Genomic DNA, 12,162 nt, shown 5'->3' with positions numbered 1-12,162 from the left:
GAACACTCCACTGAATTTCCACCTCAGTTGGGATAAAAGTCAAAATTCTGACAACAACCCACAAGGCTCTCTTTGACACCCCACCCCCACAGCCACCATCTCTCTGATTTCTGTGCTGCCATTCTCACCCTCACTCACTTGGCTCCAGCCTCCTTATAAGCACACCTGTCTGTAAGCGTCTTGGCAGCTGCTGACCCCTCCGCTTAGAATGCTCTTCTCCCAGATATTCACAAGGCTCCCTCATCTCCCTCAAGACTTTATTTGGCCATCACCTGCTCAGTGAGGCTTTCCCTAATCACCCTATATAAAGTTACAAACTAATCTCCCCTCGAGCTCTTTGAACCTTCCTTCTCTGCCCTAGCACCTTGCTCTTGCTTGCTTGCTTGACGGAGTCTTGCTCTGTTGCCAGGCTGGAATGCAGTGGCGCGATCTTGGCTCCACTGCAAACTCCAACTCCTTGGTTCAAGCGATTCTCCTGCCTCAGCCTCCTGAGTAGCTGAGATTACAGGCGTGCACCACTACACCCAGCTAATTTTTGTATTTTTAGTAGAGACGGGGTTTCACCATGTTAGTCAGGATGGTCTTGATCTCTTGACCTTGTGGTCCTCCTGCCTCAGCCTCCCAAAGTGTTGGGATTACCGGCGTGAGCCACCATGCCTGACTGCACTTTCTAATAAACTATATAACTTCTTTGTTTTATTGTATGTCCCTTCCACAATAGGGAAATAGATTTTTAATACTTGGTTTATTATGGGAATATCAGTGCACGGATTTTTAATACTTGGCTTATTATTGAATTACCAGTACAGGGAACAGTGTTGGGGCACATGGTAATCATTCATTATTTGTTGTATGAGTCAGTTTTCTTACATATGCATCATTGTGCACTCGTCTAATTATTTATTAGGAATGAAACCCAAGAATCAAAAGATATGCACAAATTGCCAAGAAGGTTTTTTCCCTCTCTGAGTCTGCTTGCTAGGGAACCAGAAAGGTTTTAACAATTCGTTTTCCCACCAAGGGTCTGTGAGAATGTCATTTTCCTGCCACCCTCACTAACCCACGCCCTAGTCACACTGGTCTTTCCATTCCTTGATCTTACCATGTTTGTCCTCTCTTGATGCATATCATTGACTATTTCCTCTTCCCAGATACTCTCCTGCCACTCCTTTATCTGGTTTAATTATTCTTCTTATTCAGGATTCACTTGAAGTATCACTTCCTTGGAGAAGGCCTTGCCTGACCATCTGCTATAAACTAGCCTGTCAGTCACTCCATATCACATCCCTGTGTTTTATTCTCATTACAGCATGAATCACTTCCAAATGTTTTCTTACTTGTATATTTATTTATCTATGCTTCGTTTTTCTAAAATGTAAGCTTCATGAGAGCAGGAGGCTTATCTTTTTCAACACTATCCACACTATCTGCAGTAAATGTGTTTGATAATAGAATCAATACCGGGTCTTTTTTTTTTTTTTTTTTTTTTTTAAGGGGGAGTGAGGGAACATTACCTGGAAATGGGCCCTGAGAGGAAAGAAAGGAGACAGATACATGAAGGCAAGGTTTAGATCAACTCTATGATCTGGTTCAGAATGGGTGGGTCAGGAGAGAAGGAAAGAAAAAAACGGAGTGAAGGAGAGGAAGAAAGAGGAAGAAAAAGAGGGAGAGAGAATGGAAATGTTGCTTTATTTTAAAAATGGGTATTAATAATGGCCGATCAATATTTCATTTAAACCTATGAGTAGGTGTGATGTGGTATTGACAAGAATGTATATTTTGTATATTTAAAGTGGAGAGCTCTATAAAAATTTATTAAGTTTACTTGTTCTGGATCTGAGTTCAAGTCCTGGATATCCTTATTAATTTTCTGTCTCGTTGAGTCTAAATCTCTTTATAGGTCTTATGTATCTGGGTGTTAGGGTTGTCAGCTCTTATTGTTGCATTGATCCTTTTACCATTATCTCTTTGTTTCTTTAAAATCTATTTTATCGGATGCGAGAATTGCAACTCCTGCTTTTTATTTATTTATTTTTGCTCTTCATTTAGTTGGTTAATCTTTCTCCATCCCTTTGTTTTGAGTCTTTCTGTATCTTTGGATGTGAAATGGGTCTGGATGTAGCGTACCGTTGGGTTTTGGCTCTATCTTTTGATTGGGGGATTTAGTCGATTTAAATTTAGGATTAGTGCCATTTGATGTTAACTGGTTGTTTTATCCATTCGTTGATGTAAATTCTTCTTTATGTTGATGCTCTTTACTTTTTGGTATATTTTTAGAAAGGCTAATACTGGTTGTTTCTTTCTATGTATAATGCTTCTTTCAGAAGCTCTTGTAAAGCAGGCCTGGTGGTAATAAAATCTCTGAGTACTTGCTTGTTCATAAAAGATTTTATTTTTCCTTCAGTTGTGAAGCTTAGTTTGGCTGGATATGAAATTCTGGGCTGAAAGTTCTGTTCTTTAAGGATGTTGAAAATTGGCCCCCACTCTCTTCTGGCTTGTAGGGTTTCCACTGAGAGATCTGCTGTAAGTCTGATAGGCTTCCCTTTGCGGGTAACCTGACCTTTCTCTCTGGCTGCCCTTAGTATTTTCTCCTTCGTTTCAACCCTGGTGAATCTAACAATTATGTGCCTTGGGGTTACTCTTCTTGAGGAATATCTTTGTGGTGTTCTCTGTATTACCTGGGGTTGAATCTTGTCCTGCTTTGCTAGGTTGGGAAAGTTTTCCTGAATAATATCCTGAAGAATATTTTCCAGCTTGGATTCATTCTCTCCGTCGCATTCAGGTACACCTATCAAACGTAAATTTGGTCTTTTCACATAGTCCCATATTTCTTGGAGACTTTGCTCATTCCTTTTTATCCTTTTTTCTCTATTCTTGTCTTTTTGTTTTATTTCATTAAGTTGGTCTTCGACCTCTGATATCCTTTCTTCTGCTTGATCAATTCGAGTGTTTAAACCTGTGCATACTTCTGGGAGTTCTCATTTTATATTCTTCAGTTCCATTAATTCACTTATATTCCTCTCTAAATTGTCTATTCTCATTAGGATTTCGTGAAACCCTTTTTCAAAGTTCTTAGTTTCTTTACATTGGGCTACAACATGTTCTTTTAACTCACAGAAGTTTCTTATTAACCACCTTCTGAAGCCTGATTCTGTTAATGGGATGCACTCATTCTCCATCAAGCCTTCTTCCCTTGTTGATGAGGAACTGTGATCCTCTTTAGAGGGAGAGGCATTCTGATTTTGAGTATTCTCAGCCTTTTTAGGCTGGTTTCTTCTTATCATTGTAAATGTATCCACCTGTTGTCTTTGTAATTACCAACTTTCAAATTAGGTCTCTGAGTGGACGTCCAAGTTGTTAATTCCCAGGGCCAAACCCACTGCGCCAGCCAAAACAGTGGCGTTAAGATTGATGGTGCTCTTCTGCCTGGGAATCTCCAGTCTGGCTTCCTTCTTGAGTCCGTAATAGGCGACTCTGCCTTCCCGGAGCTCCAAACGTCGGTCAGAAGGGGAACCAGTCCCATTTATTCTGCACCAAGAGCTGCCGCGCCAGCCACAAGAGTTGCGCTGGCGACCCGTGGGGCTCCTCCACTGGGAATCTTCTGGTCCGTGAGCAACAAAAATTTGAAAGTGTGTCATCCTCTTGTTCTCTGCGCTTTCACTGGGAGCTGCAATCCTGAGATGTTAGTGATCGGCCATCTTGGATCCTCTCCTCCTGGGTCTTTTTTTTTTCTTTATTAACAATTTGCTAAGAGAACATGGCTATAACATGAATTATTTTTCTGGATTCAAGTGCTGAGGTGATCTAGAAGTTTAAATATTCTGTTAGCATATTGTTTTAGATATGTTATATCAGATTTTTATATTACTGATTAATTACATAACTTCCCAAGTTTCTGAAACCTGTTTTCTCATTTATGCCAACATTTTGCAAGATTTGGACTCACGTACTGTTGTTTGCTTTTTGTCTCCACAGCTTTTGGAAAGAACAAACAGTGGATTTGAAGAATTAGATTCTGGTGCTACCAAGAGTCCTCTCCACTTAGCTGTAAGTGAGATGCCATTGGCAGCTTCATCTATTACACAAAGAACCTAAGCATTCTTAAAACTAGACTGCTCTTAAAATGCAAGCATAGTAACACAGTGATGAGTGGTAATGAAAGTAGTCCATGGTCAAAGGCGCAGGCTGTGGAGAGAGACTGCCTCACCTTCTAGTCCTGGCTTCATCTGCTGGTGATCTCAGAAGTATGACTTCCCTGTTTTGAGCCTCAGTTTCCCCATCTGTAAAATGTGGGCAAATGAAAAGAGATATGCACCTAAAGCTCTTACCACAGTGTTCCTAATAAATTCTTGTTATAAAGTTTAAGTCTTCAGAATTCAAAGGATACACTTCAGTTTTTTTTTTTTTAATTTTTTATTGGATTTTAAGTTTTGGGGTACATGAGCAGAGCATGCAAGACAGTTGCGTAGGAACACACATGGCAGTGTGCTTTTCTTTCCTTCTCCCTTTCACCCACATTTGGCATTTCTCCCCAGGCTATCCCTCCCCACCTCCCCCTCCCACTGGCCCTCCCCTTTTTCCCAATAGACCCCAGTGTTTAGTACTCCCCTTTCTGTGTCCATGTGTTCTCATTTTTCATCACCCACCTATGAGTGAGAATATGCGGTGTTTCATTTTCTGTTCTTGTGTCAGTTTGCTGAGGATGACGTTCTCCAGATTCATCCATGTCCCTACAAATGACACAAACTCATCATTTCTGATTGCTGCATAATATTCCATGGTGTATATGTGCCACATTTTTCCAATCCAGTCTATTATCAATGGGCATTTGGGTTGATTCCAGGTCTTTGCTATTGTAAACAGTGCTGCAATGAACATTCGTGTACATGTTTCCTTATAGTAGAATGATTTATAGTCTTTTGGATATATACCCAGTAATAGGATTGCTGGGTCAAATGGAATTTCTATTTCTAAGGCCTTGAGGAATCGCCACACTGTCTTCCACAATGGTTGAACTAATTTACACTCCCACCAACAGTGTAAAAGTGTTCCTTTTTCTCCACATCCTCTCCAGCATCTGTTGTCTCCAGATTTTTTAATGATCGCCATTCTAACTGGCGTGAGATGGTATCTCAATGTGGTTTTGATTTGCATCTCTCTGATGACCAGTGACGATGAGCATTTTTTCATATGATTGTTGGCCTCATATATGTCTTCTTTCGTAAAGTGTCTGTTCATATCCTTTGCCCACTTTTGAATGGGCTTGTTTGTTTTTTTCCTGTAAATCCGTTTGAGTTCGTTGTAAATTCTGGATATCAGCCCTTTGTCAGATGGGTAAACTGCAAAAATTTTTTCCCATTCTGTTGGTTGCCGATCCACTCTAGTGACTGTTTCTTTTGCCGTGCAGAAGCTGTGGAGTTTGATTAGGTCCCATTTGTCTATTTTGGCTTTTGTTGCCAATGCTTTTGGTGTTTTGTTCATAAAGTCCTTGCCTACTCCTATGTCCTGGATGGTTTTGCCTAGATTTCCTTCTAGGGTTTTTATGGCACCAGGTCTTATGTTTAAGTCTTTAATCCATCTGGAGTTAATTTTAGTGTAAGGTGTCAGGAAGGGGTCCAGTTTCTGCTTTCTGCACATGGCTAGCCAGTTTTCCCAATTTGTTAAACAGGGAATCCTTTCCCCCTTGCTTGTTTTTGTCAGGTTTATCAAAGATTGTATAGTTGTAGATATGTTGTGTTGCCTCCGGTGCCTCTGTTTTGTTCCATTGGTCTATATCTCTGTTTTGGTACCAGTACCATGCTGTTTTGATTACTGTAGCCTTGTAGTATAGTTTGAAATCCGGTAGTGTGATGCCCCCCGCTGTGTTCTTTTTGCTTAGAATTGACTTGGCTATGCGGGCTCTCTTTTGGTTCCATATGAAGTTCATGGTGGTTTTTTCCAGTTCTGTGAAGAAAGTCAATGGTAGCTTGATGGGGATAGCGTTGATTCTGTAAATTACTTTGGGCAGTATAGCCATTTTCACGATATTAATTCTTCCTAACCATGAACATGGAATGTTTCTCCATCTGTTTGTGTCCTCTCTGATTTCGTTGAGCAGTGGTTTGTAGTTCTCCTTGAAGAGGTCCCTTACGTTCCTTGTGAGTTGTATTCCAAGGTATTTTATTCTTTTTGTAGCAATTGCGAATGGCAGTTCGTTCTTGATTTGGCTTTCTTTAAGTCTGTTATTGATGTAGACGAATGCTTGTGATGTTTGCACATTGATTTTATATCCTGAGACTTTGCTGAAGTTGCTTATCAGTTTCAGGAGTTTTTGGGCTGAGGTAGAGACTTGATTAGAGATAACAATATACAAGTGGTGTACCTATGGCTAATTGAATCCCACAGTTAAAAACTGGCAGGATGTTTAAACATAAACTTATGAGAGCAAGATGAGCACATGCAGAGCTGCAGCTGTGACCTTCTGCCTGGACTTGAAAACAGGGTCTCCAAGGAAGTCTGAGGCTCTGATTCTTGTACTGGGTGAGATCTGGGAGAGGGGGGAGAAGAGTTATTTTATCACCAGTAAAGCTTCCTCTCTACATCCCAGTAATTGAAGGCAAATGCAACAGCTCAGAATGATGATCCCCAAACTCTTCATGGGAGTGACCATGGTGGAAGTGCACCCACCACTCTGTCTCACATTGTGACCTGGTAAGAGTTGGCCATCAGCAGCTGCTCCCTAGGAATCCTGCTGACTGGCAGCCACACCCAGCAACAGCCAGCTAACCTGCCTGATACACTCACGTGGCCCTTGGTGCTGCTGAATTGTGAGCACTTGGTTCAAGGCACAAAGACGGTGTTGGGACATTTCTTTGCTTAGCAAAACCCAGGGGCAGGACACCAGGAAGAATGGGAAGGGGCTGGGTTTCTTTGTTTAACTGTAGTTATGACATTTCACTTAATAATGTATGTACCTAAGCACTTCTTCAGTGTCGTTCTGATGAAAAATTGACATGGAGATTTTGGGGAGAAGAGAGGAGTGTTTTATTAATCGACATACAGAGGAGTTCAGGCAAATAGAGAGGAGACAAGGCCATCACACAAGGATTGGGAGTATCCAGAGCTGACTGTGTGTGTGGAGCCCTCCCTTCACTTCCTGTCTCCCCACATACAGCACACCTGCTGATACCCACTCACACATCCTCTGACACCCACCAACACACCTCCTACACACTCATACACACATGCATTTTGAGTCCAGTGAAATCAGGGTAAACTGTACCTCAGTCTTTGTTCCCAGAGATGGACTTACTGTGGAAAAGGTGGGTGAATAGTGGAATATTTTTATGTATAAAGCTGCATGCCAGTTGGCCCTTAGTACAGGTTGCTTGCTAGAATCCCTGCCCAACCATCTACTGTGTCTGGGGAAGTTACCCCAACGCTGAGCACTCACAAACATAGCACTAAGGCCCCCAGAGAGTACTTTGTGAAGGGTTATCTCAGATAGAAGTCTCAGGCCCTGGAAAAGTGGGTTTGACTGCATTGCCAAGCCTGCTACTAATCTGAGAAGAGTTTCTTGGCCTCCAAAAACTCTATCATCTCTCATTCTTTTTTTTTCCCCACAGTGTATTTGTTGAGTGCTTATTGTATACTCTGCTAAACTCTATGGGTTGCTGGCTATATAAAGACAGGGTGGCTATAGCATTTAAAAGAGGTGGGCTTCAGTTGTTCTGCGGCTGATAGAGGCCCAGGAAAGATACATCAAGTGGAGGTCCCAGCTGTCATTCTTTTCACTAGCAGCTAACCTGGACAGGGTTTCCCCACCTGTGAGTTAAAGGAGTGCTGTTAGTTAAGCATCTCAAAGATCCTTTCCAACTTGTTAATTTATTTGTTTATTGTGTGATCTTAACCAAATACCTTACCCCTTATGTCTCAGTGTCCCTACCCATGATATACGAATGGCAGTACCTCAGTATAGGGCCATTGTGGAGATGGCATGAGTTAATGGATGTAACACAATTAGAACAGTGCCTGGCACATATGTGCCATGAGCTAGCTTCTTCATCATCATTACTAACATCATATGACATCATTATTAACATCATCCTTTCATCCAACATACACTGACTGAATAGTGCCAAGCACTGTTTGAGTAGCTGGAGATATTGCAGTGAACAAAACCCCACCTCTGCCCTTACAGAGTATCCAGTCTAGGGAGACAACAGGCAAGGAAATATCTCACATGACAGATGGTAATAAGTGCTGCAGGTGCTACAGAGAAGGTAAAATGGGATCAGGGAGATAGAAAAGTGTTGAAGTGGCAAACAAGGTGCTTATTTATTTATTTATTTAAGAGGCGAAGTCTCACTGCATTGCCCAGGCTGGACTCAAACTCCAGGGTTCAAGTGATCCTCCTGTCTGAACCTCCTGAGGAGCTGGGATTGCAGGCATGAGCTGCTGCACCTGGCAGGGCGCTACTTTATGTAGCATAGACTCTCATATTTGTACAGAGACCTTAAGAGCTATGCATGTTGATATCTGACAGAGGAGTGTTTTGGGCAGAAGTACAAAGTCACTGGGGGAGCACATGCTTGGCATGTCCACAGAACAGGAAAGAAGCCACTGTGGCTGAAGCAGAGTGGAGAGGAAAGAGTAGCTGGGGGTGATGCCTCACATGTTGTGGAGGAAGCCAGGTTCTCACAGGGACTTCCACTCTGAACAAAATAGGAAACCATTAGGAGGGTTTTGAGGAAACAGATTGACATGATATGACTTTTGTTTCAAAAGGATCTCTTTGGTTTCTCTGTTGAGTCAAAATTGCAAGGGAACAAAAGCAGAAGCAAGGCAAACCAGGCTACAGAGGATGACCATGACTTTGACCAGGGTGATTACAGTAGATTCCTTCTAAAATTATTTTCTTCTTTCTCTCTAAAAACTAACACTTTAGAAAATTATTTGCTTCAAGCACGCCACAAGTATGCCCATTACCCTCTCTAGGGGCCTCAGTAGCAATTAACTTGATAAAACCCAAGGCACATAATTTCTTACATGGAAGAACTCGAGAAGTGTAATGGAACCAGGTGCCCCCAAACCTTGACTGCCACAAGAAACCCAACCTGCCTTGAGTTACTATTTCCTGGCCGAATGACTCAAGTCTCCAGGGTTATTGGCCCAATGAATTTCATAAGCATTTCATCTACTTGAAAAAATTAAGAAACAATGTTATGCAAATGAAAGGCTCCAGCTGTCAAGATTTCCAGACAGGTCCATTGTTCTCATGGACTCTGTTGAGATCCCAATTCTTTCTCCTCATTGTCTTTAGTTCCGATCTTACAAGGTCTAAAGAAATTAATCATGTTTAAGAAGTATTTGTTATCTAATAAGGTTTTTTAAAGGTATTGCTTAAAACAATTTAAAATGTTTAATACTTCTAGTGAAGACTACACTTTATGCATAGTAAAATTCAGGAGCTACAAATTAGATTAAAGAAACAAGGCAAACTATAGACCACACTTGTCCAACCCCTGGCCCAAGTGCAGCATGTGGCCCAGGATGGCTTTGAATGTGGCCTAACACAAATTTGTAAACTTTCTTAAAACATGATGAGGTTCTTTTTTTTAGCTCATCAGCTATCATTAGTGTTAGTGTATTTTATGTGTGGCCTAAGACAATTCTTCCAGTGTGGCCCAGGGAAGCCAAAAGATTGGACTTATAGATAAGTCTGGCCTCTCCATCATTCTGTCTGAAAGAGTGTTTTTGAGTGACTGGTATAGAAGGAAGTATGGGTTGAAATTTTAAAGCTTTCCTAATTGCCAACAGGGTTCACTCCATTTTATTTTAGTATTGGGTCTCTTTAACTTAAGCAAGTTAAGTCCAAGTTTGAGTGACAGACTGAAGCCTGGGGTCAAGTGTTGCAGCCCGATGTGGACACTGATGTAGGCCCTCCGCTTATCTCAAGCTTTACATGAAGTGCTCCTGAGTTGCCTTAAAATCACCTGTGCAGCCGGGCATGGTGTCTCACACCTGTAATCCCAGAACTTTAGGAGGGCAAGGCAGGCAGATCACTTGAGGCCAGAAGTTTCAGACCAGCCTGGCCAACATGGTGAAACCCCATCTCTACTAAAAATAAAAAATAAAAAAAATTAGCTGGGCATGGTAGTGTACACCTGTAATCCTATCTACTGGGGAGGCTGAGGCAGGAGAATCACTTGAACCCAGGAGGTGGAGGCTGCAGTGAGCTGAGATGGTGCCATTGCACTCCAGCCTGGGTGACAGAGTGAGATTCTGGCTTAAAAAAAAAAATTGCCTATGCCCTGACCAAAACTGAGGAAAGGTATATAGCAATTCATTATACTATTCTCTATTCTTTGTTTATGTTTGGAATTTCCTATAATAAAAGGTTAAGGAAACATACCTTATCGCCATGGTGCACCCTTTCCATATTCACTAGTGAAAAGCCTCACCACATGGGCTCTGGGATTCAGTCTGGTCCACCTTCAAAAACCAGTTCCTCCACATTAGGCTGTGTAACCATGGGAGAGCTGGGTATCATCTCTGCCCTTCTGTGTCATCCTGGGCAAAGTGGGAGTAACAGGAGCAGCCAAAGCATGAGTTGTTTTGAGAATTCAATGAGGCAATGTGACACACAGCAAGCGCTCATCAAATTTAGCTATTGCTTCGGATTTTAGGTTAGAATAGAGGCTTACTATCCTGTGCAGCTATGGTTTGCATAACAAGAACAGATCAGAAAGTTAGACATATCTATTAGCAATTTATTTTAGAAATGTGTTCTCCTGTCTCATGCCAGGCAGTGTGTATAGTAAAAGAACAAGAGTCTAAAGGTCAGGCCCGGAAGCATACCTTCTTGCTTCATAGCACTACTCAAGCCACTGCATTTCTGTGTTGTGCCTTCTATAGAAAGGGTGTTGAGCCTTCTTTAGAAAGGGGTTAGGTTTCTGATTCAATATTTGTTATTCAACTCTGTTGCCATTATTTAGTCTCTACTCCACATAGAGATAAGAGTATTTTGTTTGGAAGTCAACTAAATGAAATTACTGGGGAAAATTGTAAGATGGTGCCTAAAAGCATGAGTTTTAGTAGTGACAGATTCTGGGTTCAGAATCCTGACTTTGTCACTTACTAAGTGATCTTGGACAAGTTAATTAACATTGCTTGTTTTGGGTTTTCATCTATACGAAGGATGTTTGGGATTTATGCTAAAATGTTCAAAATAGTGCCCAGAACATAAAAAGCCCTCAAAATGAATTGCTATTTAAAAAATATGTTTCTACCACAAATAGTAATAAATATAGTAGTCATTATATTCATTCTTTTATTCATTAAATAAGTATTGAGTCTCTACTGTGTACAGGCATGATTCTAGAATAGAGCAGGAACAACCCACATTAAGTCACTTCAATCATGAACAATAAGCAAATCAGTAGATATCCACTGATACCTGTTTTGTGCTATGAAGCAGAAGAGAGCAGGGTAAGTGGGGTGGAGAGTGGGAATATGTGTGAAGCGGAGGGCAGAGCCTATTTTATATTTTACATGGGCTGCTCTAGGACACCCCCCTGATTAGGGGATATTTGAGCAGAATTACTGAAAGAGCTTTCCAGACAGAGAGGGCAGAAAGCACAGATGCAGTGGCCCAGAGGGGGATATACAGTTGTTTAACTATAGCAGGAGGATGCTGCAGCTGAAACAGAGTGAGTGAGGGGACGTACCGAAGTGAGGATAGCAGGAGACCAGATTCTGGGGGCCTGATTGGTCATGGAAAGTTTTGGATGTTGGTATCAGTGAAGGAAGACGTCATAGGCTAGTTTTTTAAGCAAGGAGTAATGTGATCTAACTTGGGTTTAAAAGAGTTCACCTAATGGATGCATTAATAACAGATTGCAGGGGGACAAGGATAGGAAGGGAAGCTTTTGGTGTAATCCTGGCAAAACAGGTTGATGATACTGTGAGAAGTGGACAGATTCTGGATGTATTTTTAAAAAAGAATAGAGATGATGGTGCCCTGAAAGTGGCATTGCTACAGCACTTTGTGAGAATTAGGCCAGATTCCTGACGGATGCCTGAGAACCTAATGACACCTCCATGGGAGTTAGCAAATGTGTCTCTTGCTTTCCGCAGACACTTCCCTGTACTAGGGCAGCAAGGAGGGAAAGGGCTATTTTT

At 41.6% G+C, this 12,162-nt stretch overlaps 1 protein-coding gene across 12 annotated transcripts in view; it reads left to right on the top strand.

Annotated features, from left to right (window-relative positions):
* ANKRD44 (ankyrin repeat domain 44) overlaps positions 1-12,162 on the top strand; it is a 340,075-nt gene that overhangs the window by 297,272 nt on the left and 30,641 nt on the right. For all 12 annotated transcript variants that reach the window (XM_078328068.1, XM_035305206.3, XM_078328070.1 and 9 more), the window contains one exon: positions 3,976-4,047. In XM_078328068.1, the coding sequence (XP_078184194.1) occupies positions 3,976-4,047 (72 nt within the window). The remainder of the gene's footprint in view (positions 1-3,975; positions 4,048-12,162) is intronic.

This window comes from Callithrix jacchus, chromosome 6, assembly GCF_049354715.1.
Source record: "Callithrix jacchus isolate 240 chromosome 6, calJac240_pri, whole genome shotgun sequence".
In the NCBI taxonomy this organism is placed as follows: domain Eukaryota; kingdom Metazoa; phylum Chordata; class Mammalia; order Primates; family Cebidae; genus Callithrix; species Callithrix jacchus.
Note: the sequence above shows the minus strand (reverse complement) of the source record. Positions and strands in the feature narration are given on the sequence as shown.